This window comes from Abramis brama (assembly GCF_963993115.1).
Source record: "Abramis brama genome assembly, chromosome: 5".
Lineage (NCBI taxonomy): Eukaryota > Metazoa > Chordata > Actinopteri > Cypriniformes > Leuciscidae > Abramis > Abramis brama.
The window spans coordinates 6,523,259-6,537,800 of NC_139967.1; the positions used below are offsets into that span (position 1 = coordinate 6,523,259).

Below are 14,542 nucleotides of genomic sequence, written 5' to 3' on the forward strand. Positions count from 1 at the left end.
GGTTTGAACATAAAAGGCTAAAAGTTTTTGAAATTTTCAGTGCATGTCTGTGTGAGGTAAAAGGACACAAGCTGTTGAAGCCCCGCCCTCTGTGTTGGGAGCAGCAGCTCATTTGCATTTAAAGGAACACACACAAAAACGGTGCATTTTTGCTCACCCTCAAAAAGTGACAATTTTAACATGCTATATAAAAATATTTGTGGGGTATTTTGAGCTAAAACTTCACATACACACTCTGGGGACATCAGAGATTTATTTTACATCTTGTGAAAAGGGCATTACACCACCCATTTAATTTTGTTGTAATCTCAACGTCATCTCAATTTAAGGTTTTCACAAGAAAAACAAACCATGTTGTTAATCATTTCTCTGTTCATATGATCTTGAGGGTCATCAAAATTATTTTCCATGGCAATCAACATTCTGACACAAATATATTATTGAACATTCTTTTAAGATACTTTTATTCAACCAAGCAGCCAGAAAAATTAATTACATATTTCTGTTACTTTTTTTTGGAGAAATACTTCACAGAGACACATCATTTGAATTAAAAAAAAGTTGTATTTGTCACTACAGCTTCCCCTCCCCAAATTCATTGAAGAAAAGAAAGTCCAAAAGAACAGCATTAATTTGATATAGAAGTCTTTTGTAACATTATACATATCTTTACTGTCACTTTTTTTAATGCATCCTTGCTGAATAAAAAAATATTAATTTCTTTATTGTCCTTAAACTTTTGAATGGTAGTGTATTTGAAATGTAAGTTTGGCAAGTTGTTCTTGAGAATCCGGTCTTTCTTTAGATAGGAGCTGTATTTGCGTAACTGAAAATCAGTTTTCAAACAGAACTCAGATCTCTCAAAGCAGGTTAACTTTTCCCACTACTTGTTTGCATCCAGTTTTTGCATACTGTCTTCCAGCCGCTCTGTGATAGGCCAGTTCATCCGCCAGCCTATCTACATGACTGAGTTCGGGGTAAAACCCTTCCAGGGTCATTTCCTCTAGAAAGCATTGTATGATGTGTTCCCGCTCCAGCAGGGAAAGAGGTATAAGCTCGACTACTGACTCCGTCCATAGAGGATGGACAAGAGACAAGGCCTGTCGGAGTGGTTTATGGGCTCCGGCGGTGGAGGCGTTTTGAAGAACGTGAGCTGAGATCTCTCTTTGCCCCAGACTGCTGAGGAAAACGTAAACCACGTTGAGAAACTCATTCGTCTGATCTGACTGAAGAAACGTCTGCAAGATGTCCAGCAGCAGAGGTGGCATTAGTTCTACCTCATCCAGAATGAAGAAGGGAATCTGCTCCTCTTCCTCGGCTCGAGTCACTACCTCAGTTATACGGCGAGCCATTGCGGAGGCGCAGTTCTGCGCTGCTTCCTGCTGGGGGCAGTGGTGTTTGGATAAATAATGCACCACTAGCTTGTCTTCCACCACGGAGCGGAAGTGCCGTACCAGTAGGCGACCCAGGTGGCTCTTCCCGACGCCAGACGCCCCGTGCAAAGACAGGACGAGGGGCTGCTGGTGGGCATAAGTGGACAGGTAATCGTTCAGATGGTCCATTAGCTCCTCTAGCGCCTCTGACTGGCCAAACACCTCCCTGTGCAACGTCCTCTCCAAACCCTCAAGATCGTACTTCACAACATGGTCGTCCAGATTCTCAATGGCGTTGTAGACCTGGGAGAACAGGAACTAATTTTTAAAGAATTGGAAGGCATCTTTAATAAAGCTTTGGTTATACTTTATTTTGACGATCCACTTTAGAAATTCTACTGACTGTGAGTAACTTTGCATCTACATCATTAGAGTATTAGTACTCTCAGCACTCTCAGTGCTGGGCTGCGTCTAGTGTAAAACCTGTGCCAAATCCAATGAGTGTGTGTTTTTCAATTTAGTGGTTTTTCAATTCTGGCACAAAAGAAATGGCACCCAAGGAAAAGAACAGGAAGAATTACCTGGACGAAGACGATCACGCTAAAGAGCACTAGGAAAGGTTTAGCTCGGCTGCGCTCTTTCTTTGGCTTGAACATCAGAGTGTCATTAGGGAACATCACGCGGGACTTCCTTCGCTTGGACTTTCTGGTTTGGGGGCTCTTAGGATGCAAACTCGCATCAGAGACAACTGAGTTAGTTGACCTGACTGAATTAGATCTCTTGAGGTACTTTTTCTTGATTCGCATCATGGCTTTCAGCTGTGGGGAGATCATAGACGCGCATTGCCCACCTTCCTTCTCCTCATCTCCTCTCGCCTTTTCCACTTGAACATCCATGGAAACCCCTTCACAGTCCACCACCAGTCTGGAATACTGAGAGAAACAAACATAAGACCATGTTATAGTTTAATAATTGTATAAATTCACTTGGTAAATGCTTTAATCCAAATCTTACAGTGCCTACTTTGTTGATCCTGGAACAACATTCCAATCAACCAATCAGATTTGAGGGACACGTTTACAGTTTATGCCATGTTTAGGCTTACAACCAGGGTTAGGTGCTGAGTTAGTGTTATTCACTTATCATTTCCCTCTGATTTTAGGGATAACTTATGGGTAGGTTTAGGTTTAGGGGTAGGGATAGGACTACATTTTCAGACAGGAGTGTTGTTTCAAGATCAATAAAATATGTTGAAGCAGGAACATGACTTACTTGGCAGAATCACAGAGACCATGTTTCTTATAGCCACAAGTTCATGCAGTTCTGCTACAGGTCGAGGTAGTTAGCGTGACTGGTTTTGAACAGTCTTAAATTTAGCTGTATCTTGGCAAACGCATGATAATTAGAAGTAATTAAGATTGAGAGGCTAAATAAGAGGCTGGAGTTGGCAGCAATGGAGATGTGTGTGTGTGTGTTAACCTACAGTAACTGCTTTTTTAAAAGTTTAAATAGCAGCTCAAAAATGGATTTCACAATTCGAGGCTTTTCAAAGTATATCAGAAAGTTCTGATATTAAATTATGTTCATTTTAAAAGCACATTTCTGATACAGGCTATAAGTAAGGGATAATCCACAGCTAGCTGTGCATTAAACGATTTTAATGCACGACATGGAGGCAAAGAACCGCCCAACATGAACATATTTGACAGGAAGACTAAAAATGATGGTTATTTTTGTCAGTTAGAGGTCGGGAGATCTAGCATTCTGTCCCCTTTAAATCAGTCACAGAGATAAAGTGTGGTAAGATTACATTTATTAGAATGAATAAATTGCGGAATTTAAAACTGCTGAGAATGTGTTGGTTTGTGTTTTTGTATCTATTAACTCAATATTACACGTTTTTCCATGGACTATGGTAACTTTTTATTGTCGTGTTAGCTGACACCTTCGTCTTGTTGTATTGTGTTAGTTTAGCAAAATCATCTGCTGAAGTCTATTTCATATAGCTATAGATATTCATACATGCGTCTAATTATGAATGTTCACGGACCGGCTTTGACCGTTCCAATATGGCGGACAGCTTACGTATAAACAGCCGCTACTGAGGCATCTATGTGTATATACTGAATCTATCTATAACTATGACCTGATTGTACCTGCACAGTTTTGGCGTAGTGCCATCTAGTGGTCAGGAGATATGAATCTGGTCTCTTAAGATTTGATTCCCATGCTGCGTTCCAGTCCACTTTTAGACATGCACTTGCGAACTTCCCTAAGCACTTCCCCTCGGGGGAATCCCCGCAACCATTTTGAAGTGCGTTCCACTTCGTGAAGTGGACGAGGGAAGTTTATATGGACAGACCCTCGCTCCCTCGATTTTTGACCTATATGTCCCACAATGCAGTACGATTGTGCGTCACCACAGATCTCATCTAATCACCACCACAACAAACAACTCTATGATATATTAATTCTATTTTTTTTTATTGAAAACAACCCAAACACCATATATACATTTGGATGCTGCATTAAACTAATTCTTAAAGGGAAAACAAATGTAAATAATAAATCAACACCATAGCTGATTCCAAGTGATCAAGGGCTTAGGACGTTCCAATTCAGCCCATTGCAGTTTCCGCCAGTAGTGGGCACTCGCAATGACATACATCCGAGTGAACGAGACGGAGGGAAGTTAGCAAGTGAAGGGCATGACAATTTTGGACTGGAACGCAGCCCCAATTTTCCTATATCGGCCATTTTAGACAATGGCCATTTTAAATTTTGTTGTAAAATGCTAGATTTTATAAACGCATTGGCGCATCGTTACAAAATTCGGTAAATGTCATCGGCAGCATGCCCTGAAGGTACTTAAAAGTACTGATGTACTGAAGAATTGTAATGAAATAAAAAAAAATGCTTGTTATCACACTAGGTAAGGAGCGGGTGCCATCCTTCTCAGGTTCCTACTCTCTGTGATCGGCATTTGTTCTTTTTCTGCATAGCAACGGCCTAAATCTACTCAGAACCTCTTGGCAATTGCACATCAAAGCACTGGAAATCACCTACAACACAGAGGGCCCTATCTTGCACCCAGCGCAATTGACTTTGTACACTGACGCATGTATCATTCCTATTTTGCACCCGCGCAAAGCGCGCTTTTCGCTCCACAAAAGCACGTCGCTAAACTAGGGAATGAACTTGCGCTCCCTGGGCGGTTCAGCGCAAAAAAGGAGGCGTGTTCCGGCGCAAACGTTCCTTCATGCTATTTTGCAGGTTTAGAAAACAATTGCGCCACTAACCAGGAAAAAATAGTTTAAAGTCAGTGGCGCGTTGCGCATGTTATTCATAAGCTATTTTAAGGGCGCATGCTTGGCCATAATCAATGTAGCGTGTGCACAACGCGCATACACTTTGATTCTCTCATCTACACAGAAGCAGCAGTTTTCATTTTTGCAAATCATATATTATTACGATAGATAGATAGATAGATAGATAGATAGATAGATAGATAGATAGATAGATAGATAGACAATTTATTATAAAAGCATACATCTAGCTTACACATTTACCCAAATTATCATACGCCTTTTTAACCGAAGTTAATTTGGGTGGGTTTCTCCATCCCCAACGTCCCTGACGAGAGCGTTGCTCTCCTTGGCTGTGAACCGCTCCTGGCGCGCGTCTGGCAAATCCGCCGTTATAATAGGAATCCGCTTTAGAACAAAGCGCGCCTGCTCTTAAAGGGAATGTGAGATGTCGCTCTGATTGGTTTATTTCACGATACGCCCAAACCACACCTATGAATAATGAAGCTACTTCAGACCAACCCATTTTAGATTTGCGCCTGGCGCAAGAGTCATTTATCCCGCTGGGAAAATAGCAACAGCGCCAAGACCCGCCCACAAAGTTACTTGCGCTTTGCGCTTTGACACTTGCGTTTCAGATCGTTAAAATAGGGCCCATAATGTTATGGTGAAATCTTTTGCATGAGCAACACCACTCACATTTTGTAATAAAAAGAAAATGTAATCACATTTTCTTCAGAAAATGAAATAATCTATCATTTCTATTTACTCAAGACACATGCATTCAGGGGAAGTCCACATCCATTTCTCTCTAAAGTTTTAGTCATAGTGCTCTCATATGTATTATCCTGGGCTCATCATCCTAAGCTCCACATGTCCGGGCAGAGAAAGAGAGAGGGATGTGTGTGAGATGACTTTTACGATTTTGCATAACTGTCTACACTCACACTGCCGTTCTGTTTTACAAAAAACGCACAAACAGGAAGTTGATGTATAACACACTAGCATTGAAATTAGAGACAGAGCTTTTGGTTCTGTCTGTATAACAATATGCCATTGTATATGTGTGTAACTGTGTGTTAAATAATGGTCTCAAAATGTATTAGAACGCTTACTTAAAACCGTAAAAGGTGCTAATGAAATTGAGATTTCTGGGTCATTGAATGTCATTGCGATAAGTGTCTAGATCTACGCATGTGCTATCCATACAGGCAAAAACATTGCTTACAACGTGTGTCGGAAACGAATCGCTCATTAGCATATCTGAATTTCAGGTCCGGAGCTTCATCAGCCCTTGATACACAGTGAAACGAACAGTAAAGATGGCGTCGGTTTTACCAGATCAATTCGAGCGCAAGTCCTCGTCCTTTGGAAGTGAAGCAAAGTGGATTAGCTTTCGTAGCGCAGAAAACAGCATTTTCTCAATATGTCGACAACAAGAACCAAACTCTTCCAGGCCTCAGCTACATCTACAGTGATTGAGGGCGGGTCAAAGTAGACGATGTTCGCGGGCAGCCAATGAAGACCATAGGCTGGAATTATGCAAATTTGTTAAAAACCTACATAGATTTGTGCAGGAAGTAAGACTGGGATTACTGATGACTTGTTTTAGGCTGTTCAGAATCCATTCTTTCTTTTAGGAGACAATAACTTTCCCCCAGTTTGGGTCCCAGATTAAAATGCATGTTTGAGCTGTTTTAACTGAAAGCAACTTGCACTGACATATATTAAATTATGTCAGTGCCATTGTTTTGTCTCAAGATTCACACAGTAATGTTTTTTTCTAAGGCACGTTTATAAAAGCTAAATGTCCTAATTGAACCTAATCCTGGCTTAATCTGTGAAATCGGGCCTTTATTTTATTGTAAACTTTGATCTTTCAAACTTTGCAGACCTTTTACATTCACAAACAGCTATATTACACACTACATGAAAGGTAATATCCAAAAAAAGGCATAATGACAGATTTACTCCTATCTATATTCTGAAGGTTTTAACCGAAGGGTTTGTTCATAAATGTATATCATTTGCCTGGTTTTACACAACAGTTTATTCCTAAAAACATGGTGATATTTTTTTTTTCTGGTTGTTGACAGGGTTTTCTGATATATGGAGTGATAAAAAGAGATATCAGTAATCCCTTCTACAATACAATACAACATGATACTACTTTATTAAACCCCAAAAGTAAATTATTGTCTTACAGAAGCAGAAACTCATACGCAAACAAACCGATAAAATAAGACAAAAATCATCTACAAGCATGGCACATCTAAATCTACACTTCTGCAAAAGCCTTTGACTCAAGGAAGTTGGCACAATGAAACATTTTTTTTTTTTAACCTGGCTTCATTCAAGGTTTAGATTTCTTTTCTGGAAATGTATGCAAATTAGAGCATATTTGATTAGACACTGCCTCATTTGTATACTTCATACACTTTTTTTTGTGTGTGCAATTCTTAATGAAATCAATGAGGAAGTATGCTGTATATTTTGTTTTACCCTATTCACCTGGGATGTCTGCCATAAATATAAATGCCACCTGATATGTTGTTATCTAATGCAATGGCATTCAGACATTTAAAGGGATAGTTCTCCCAAAAATGAAAATCCTGTCATCATTTACTCATGTTGTTCCAAACCTGTATCTGTTTCTTTCTTCTGTTGAACACAAAAGAAGATATTTTGATGTTGGTAATCAAACAGTTGACGATAGCCATTGACTTCCATAGTATTTTTTCCCTACTATGGAAGTCAATGCCACCGTCAACTGTTTGAATACCAACATTCTCCAAAATATCTTCTTTTGTGTTCAACAGAAGAAAGAAACTCATACAGGTTTGGTACAACATGAGGGTGAGTAAATGATGACAGAATTTTCACTTTTGGGTGAACTAACCCTTTAAGTGCGACTTGAGAGTTCAAATACTCTGAAGCCATTATAGATGCATATATAAAAACATAACTGTATATTTCCATCTTTCAAGGTATGGCTGGAGAATGGTGTTTGTTTGCACACAGCTGTGTGAGGGCAGTTATGCAAACTTCACCATGCAAATGGTTATGTTGCACAGAAGCACTAATGTAAAAAATTAATATGGAGACAGAAAATGATCTAGAAATGGAGGAGATTACAAAAACATGTTATGGTTCTCTTTGTTTGTCAAAAGCAGGGTCAGATGCCTAAACTTGCCTGATTTTATGGATATGAAACACAGTAGGGGCCTTTACCTTTCATGGATGAGTGATATCACCTGCAACGATACCACTGTGATAAAGAGAAAAACATAATAGTCTATGATCGACAGACAAGGTTAAACCAAAAATAAATAAAAATCGTAGAAAACAGATAACAGACCTTCAAAGCTGCATGAGACGTCTGCCTGCTTCCTTCTCCTTGAGCGTTGGTTCTTGTCCTCAAAGATGACGATTTTGACGATGATGATTGATATGAAGTAGACGATGTTCGAAACACACATGCACACCTTTCGACTACCTGCTCACTCCTATTTCCATCACACCATCTCTGTGTTTGAGCTCCACCCTCTCGTCCCACTGTTACTTCACATCTCTCTTTACATTTTCCTTTCCTTGTCCCATAAACCACATACAATAGCCTATATCAGTGTGATTGTACAATTGCACTGGCCAACTTTTCCTATTTAAAAGAGCAAAATTAATTAAAATGGATAACCGCTCTCTGACCGCAGGCCCCCAAAATAAGACTTATTTTTTCAATTCCACTTATTATATAAGGAACGTTATTCTTAAAAGTTAGTTTGCAGTCATTGATGCTATGCCATTTATGACATTATGTTAATCAAAATGTAAAGCCTGCCATATGAAATAATAGTCAGAAACCTTTAGATAAAATGTTGAGTACATTATATTTGATACATCAGGCTTTTATGGCTCATATAGTGAGAATATGGAGCTCATATTTGAGGAGGGGAAAAAAAACTCAAAAATATGTAATATACACACAAAAATATGTAATGGTGCAGTTGCGTATATTTATATGAACAAAACCTATGATGAAATTCTCATAGCTTGTAATGTAAATCAATGAGATCTTTAGTACATTATGGTGGAAACTTACATAAAATGCATATGGACACCAGTTGTCACTGTATCTCTAAATAAAGTCTCAGTAAGATGATATTTAAATGCTTAGTTTTATGATTAAAACATATAATGCAATGATGATTGAGTGATGAACAAATAAACATTCCTCAAAACCCTGATGGATTTGATACTCACGTTTAACATGATTTAAAAAAAAGAAAAAATTATGTATAGATGATGTAAACCTAAGTTGTTTCAATATAAAAGTTATTCTCAATTATACTAAAAGGCCTTTTACTTGATAAAAAGTATAAACTACCAATCATACGACAGAAGGCCTGTAGTAGACATGTTTAACAGCAAAGTTTTGATCATGTTGATAATTTAGAGGCCTTACAAATTTGTGTATCAAATATGATACAGTAGGCTTTATAGGGTTAAACCTGGAGATACAGTATTGCTACTGGTTTCCATTATATTTAATTCAGTGTAACACCACTGAAAAAAAGCATGCTAGCCAATAGTAAATAACCATTTTCTAATCCTAATCTTCAGCATAATTTTATATGAATTTAAAAATTCAAATGAATTCAAAAGCTCGATCACCTCTGCGTTTTAAGCGAGATTGTGGAACAGCCAAGAGATATTGATCTCTTGATCTGAATGATCTGGATGGATTATGAGTGATAATTAAGTCAGAAAGGTATTTGGGGGCCTGGTTGCTAAGAGATTTATAAACAAATAATAACATTTTAAAATCAATTAGGATTGGGGTGATGTGATCTCATTTTCGGCTGCCAGTGAGCAGACGGGCAGCCGCGTTTTGGACCATCTGAAGACGAGTGATGGAAGAGAGAGGTAACCTGACATATAATGAGTTGCAATAGTCAAGTCGTGTTGAAATAAAAGCGTGAATAATTGTTTCAAAGCTATTCCTGTTTAAAAATGGCTTGACTTTGGCTAACCGGCGTAAGTGGTAAAAGCTGGCTCTAACTGTGGCATTCATTTGTTTGTTCAGTTTAAGGCTATAAAATCTGAAGTTTTTAACTTCGGAAGTGAGGTGTGGTGTGAGGGTGCCAAGATCGGTACAATTTCTGTCAGAGAGCTCATTTGGACCAAATTGGATAATTTGGGTTTTATCGTCATTAAGCAAAATGAAGTCGTTAGTGAGCCACAGCTTGAGTTCTTGTAGTCTCGTAGTGTTTTCAATATGTTTTATAGGTATGTAGAGTTGGGTGTCGTCCGCATAACAATGGTACGACACACCAAATCTACTCATAATTGATCCCAAAGGGAGCATGTACAATGAGAATAGTAGGGGTGCCAGAATCGATCCCTGGGGTACCCCACAATTGAGGTGAGTCGCAGAAGATAGATGAGTACCTAATCTAACAGAAAATCTTCTGTTTGATAGGAAAGACTGGAACCATTTCAGTACCATACCTGAGATACCGATCGAACGTTCTAGCCGAGATAGGAGAATCTTATGATCTACAAAGTCAAAAGCTGAACTCAAGTCTAATAGCACATGGTATCGCCAGCATCTGTCGTTATTAAAATGTCATTAAGAACTTTTAAAAGAGCAGACTCAGTGCTGTGAAGGGGTTTAAAACCAGACTGAAAAATATCCGAAATTGAATTAATGTGCAGATAGTGTTGCAGCTGTATAAAGAGATCAGATCAAAGTTGGCTCCACTGCGAGCAGGAGAAAGTAGGATCGGGAACATGCTCTCTTGAGGTAAAAACGTGCTCGAGTAATGTTAATTTATCAGAGAAGAAATTAAGGAAGTTTTCACACTCAGTAGGAGAGATCATAGAAAAGGACTTAACAGAAGGGTTTAAAAACCCCTTGCCTAGCAGGGATCACTGGTGATCCCAGATCTCAGATTGTTCATTGTTTTTGAGCTTATTTATCTCTCTATTAGTAATTGCTAGAGTATTTCTGAGTAGTTAAGAGTAAACTGTCAAGTGTCAGCTTTTAAATGATACCTTGGTTTTGTGTATAGTCAGAAGGACTCATTAGCAACAACCATTTTATTATGGGTATGTCATATTGCACTCGATTCTCAAATGGGGGGTGACAGGTAAGGGGTCAGACAGGACAGAGTCGATAGTAGAAAAATAAGAATTTTTTTCAATGATGTCAGATAAGAATTTATTTTTAGCTGCTCTGGCTGTTTTTTTGGAAATTATTTAGTGAAACAGTCAGCATCTCGAAGGAAATTTGAAGCCTGTCTTTCTTCCATTTTCGCTCGAGCCGTCGACATTGATGACGCAATAGAAGAATATTGCGCTATTTATCCATGAGATGAGCTTCAATTTTAAATGGATGGATGGACAGATAAATAAATAAATGAGATGCCACCATGCTTGAGGAATGACCCATCTGGCATGTTTCTACATTGTTCACAAATTATCTACATAACATTTACATAACTGATCTGTGGGTGGAACAGAAAGCGGTATTATTTGAGATTATTTGAGGTCTGATTCACTAATTATTCAATTAGGTTTGCTGGAGGAGCAACTTTCCTAACAAAATAAATAATGAACAGTAATTATTCCAAGTCAAAGCATCCAGACAGAAACAGACCACAAATTTAACCTCGATATTTCACCTGAGGGACCCTAGTGAAAAAAAGTATACTTTGTATCTGAAATATATTCCCTTTTCAATAAATATACTAACAAAAATTGTACTCTCTTTCAATATATTAAAATTAGCATCATGCTTTTACCTATTTTCACAATACAACTTTTAACACATTTTAAAATAATTGGACTTTAGTATATTTTAGAAAAATATATTTTAGAAAAATATACTTGAAGTGAAAATTCAGCTTATTTTTTTTAAAGTGTATTTATTTGCCCTTTATTAAAAATATATTTTAGGTATATTTGAACTGTGTGCTGGAAATGATCATTGTAACAATGCATTGAAATTATTCTTTCAAAATACATTATAGTACACAATAGTATTTTGTACAAATTATAGCTAAGTTTTATTTGTCTAATAATGTACATTTGTTATTGAAGACAATTTGTAGTATTTGGAATAAGCCAAAGGTATTAATGATCCTGTACTTTTTACTCAAATATATCACACCATAACCTCGCAAGTGCGCAAGGCCCTCCTCTCTCTATATATAGATATATAGGTATATTGCTTGTTTGTTTCGAAGACACTCGTAATGAATTTGTAATGTACTTGTAACACAAATAAAGTACACTTAGTCCCTACACAAGCATATACTTAAAGTATACTAAGTATTCTTGAAGTTGGTCCCATTTAGTACACAAAAGTACACTAAATACACTTTCAAAATAGAAAAGTTTCAAAATAGCACACTTCAAGTTAACTATTATTAACACACTTGAAGTTTACTGATAATTAGTCTGGCTGCAAGTATACTTAGCATATTTTTTTTTCACCAGGGGATGTTTGTCACAAAGTTCATCATCTGCGTGTCTGCTTGTACACAAAACTGAATGACTAATTGCGTCACAATCTTGAGTGGACGTTAAGTTTCTATTTCCATAGAAACATTAAAAACTTGCACTTTTGTGATTTGCAGTTCTGAATTAATTGCAAAACATATATTTTAGGTTTCATTTCACAGTGTAGGGGCAAAACTTTAACTAGAAACCAAATACTAATGCTTTTTTATATAAATAATTATTAGACAACAATTAAAACATAAAATGCACTATTAATGTTTATAAAATAATAATAATAATAAAAACATTTAAACAATATACAACCTCAAATCAGAAAAAGTTGGGACACTGTACAAATTGTGAGTAAAAAAGGAATGGAATAATTTACAAATCTCATAAACTTATATTTTATTCACAATAGAATATAGATAACATATCAAATGTTGAAAGTGAGACATTTTGAAATGTCATGCCAAATATTGGCTCATTTTGGATTTCATGAGAGCTACACATTCCAAAAAAGTTGGGACAGGTAGCAATAAGAGGCCGGAAAAGTTAAATGTACATATAAGGAACAGCTGGAGGACCAATTTGCAATTTATTAGGTCAATTGGCAACATGATTGGGTATAAAAAGAGCCTCTCAGAGTGGCAGTGTCTCTCAGAAGTCAAGATGGCCAGAGGATCACCAATTCCCCCAATGCTGCGGCGAAAAATAGTGGAGCAATATCGGAAAGGAGTTTCTCAGAGAAAAATTGCAAAGAGTTTGAAGTTATCATCATCTACAGTGCATAATATCATCCAAAGATTCAGAGAATCTGGAACAATCTCTGTGCGTAAGGGTCAAGGCCGGAAAACCATACTGGATGCCCGTGATCTTCGGGCCCTTAGACGGCACTGCATCACATACAGGAATGCTACTGTAATGGAAATCACAACATGGGCTCAGGAATACTTCCAGAAAACATTGTCGGTGAACACAATCCACCGTGCCATTCGCCGTTGCCGGCTAAAGCTCTATGGGTCAAAAAAGAAGCCATATCTAAACAGGATCCAGAAGCGCAGACATTTTCTCTGGGCCAAGGCTCATTTAAAATGGACTGTGGCAAAGTGGAAAACTGTTCTGTGGTCAGGCGAATTAAAATTTGAAGTTCTTTTTGGAAAACTGGGACACCATGTCATCCGGACTAAAGAGGACAAGGACAACCCAAGTTGTTATCAGCGCTCAGTTCAGAAGCCTGCATCTCTGATGGTATGGGGTTGCATGAGTGCGTGTGGCATGGGCAGCTTACACATCTGGAAAGGCACCATCAATGCTGAAAGGTATATCCAAGTTTTAGAACAACATATGCTCCCATCCAGACGTCGTCTCTTTCAGGGAAGAACTTGCATTTTCCAACATGACAATGCCAGACCACATACTGCATCAATTACAATATCATGGCTGCGTAGAAGAAGGATCCGGGTACTGAAATGGCCAGCCTGCAGTCCAGATCTTTCACCCATAGAAACATCTGGTGCATCATAAAGAGGAAGATGCGGCAAAGAAGACCTAAGACAGTTGAGCAACTAGAAGCCTGTATTAGACAAGAATGGGACAACATTCCTATTCCTAAACTTGAGCAACTTGTCTCCTCAGTCCCCAGACGTTTGCAGACTGTTATAAAAAGAAGAGGGGATGCCACACAGTGGTAAAACATGGCCTGTCCCAACTTTTTTGAGATGTGTTGATGCCATGAAATTTAAAATCAACTTATTTTCCCCTTAAAATGATACATTTTCTCAGTTTAAACATTTGATATGTCATATATGTTGTATTCTGAATAAAATATTGAAATTTGAAACTTCCACATCATTGCATTCTGTTTTTATTCCCAATTTGTACAGTGCCCCAACTTTTTCTGATTTGGGGTTGTATATTTAATTATAATTAAATTATTGTTAGTAAATAGATTTTTATTATATAATTATTATTATTAACAATAAATTAAATTAATACTGTATATAATATAATATTAAGCAGAAAAATATAAGCAAATATATCATTAGATCATAAGTTATCATTGGTCTAGTTATACTGTATGTTTGTTTACTAGAGAGTGTTTTACTGTTCGAAGGTTGTTCTGATTACTCACCCGTGTGGAGGAGCCATCAGGAAAGCTCACTGTATGTGGGAGGGCTGGTGAGTAACACTGCTTGTTTGTTAGTTTGGGGTTAATTGGTATTGGCCTTGACCTCAGAGAGACAAGAGTGACTCTTCCTGAAAGAGTGGTGATATATATGAGGAAGCTTACTTCTATGGCATTTCCATACACTTGAATATCTCTTTGTTCCTCCTGCTGTTCAATAGAGCACAACAGTG

At 37.8% G+C, this 14,542-nt stretch overlaps 1 protein-coding gene across 3 annotated transcripts; it reads right to left on the reverse strand.

Annotated features, from left to right (window-relative positions):
- Positions 1 to 442: 442 nt before the first annotated feature.
- On the reverse strand, positions 443 to 8,206 carry tor4ab (torsin family 4, member Ab). Of its 3 annotated transcripts, none has more exons than XM_084113609.1 (4): positions 8,037 to 8,206; positions 7,910 to 7,946; positions 1,955 to 2,305; positions 443 to 1,676 (listed from the first exon to the last, which is right to left on the reverse strand). In XM_084113609.1, the coding sequence occupies exons 3-4, from the start codon at positions 2,267 to 2,269 to the stop codon at positions 861 to 863; spliced, it is 1,131 nt and encodes a 376-aa protein (XP_083969735.1). In that variant the 5' UTR covers positions 2,270 to 2,305; positions 7,910 to 7,946; positions 8,037 to 8,206; the 3' UTR covers positions 443 to 860. The 3 variants fall into 3 exon arrangements, with proteins under 3 accessions (XP_083969735.1, XP_083969736.1, XP_083969737.1); XM_084113610.1 differs by having other exon boundaries at positions 7,872 to 7,946; positions 8,037 to 8,174; XM_084113611.1 differs by lacking the exon at positions 7,910 to 7,946 and having other exon boundaries at positions 8,037 to 8,194.
- Positions 8,207 to 14,542: the final 6,336 nt, after the last annotated feature.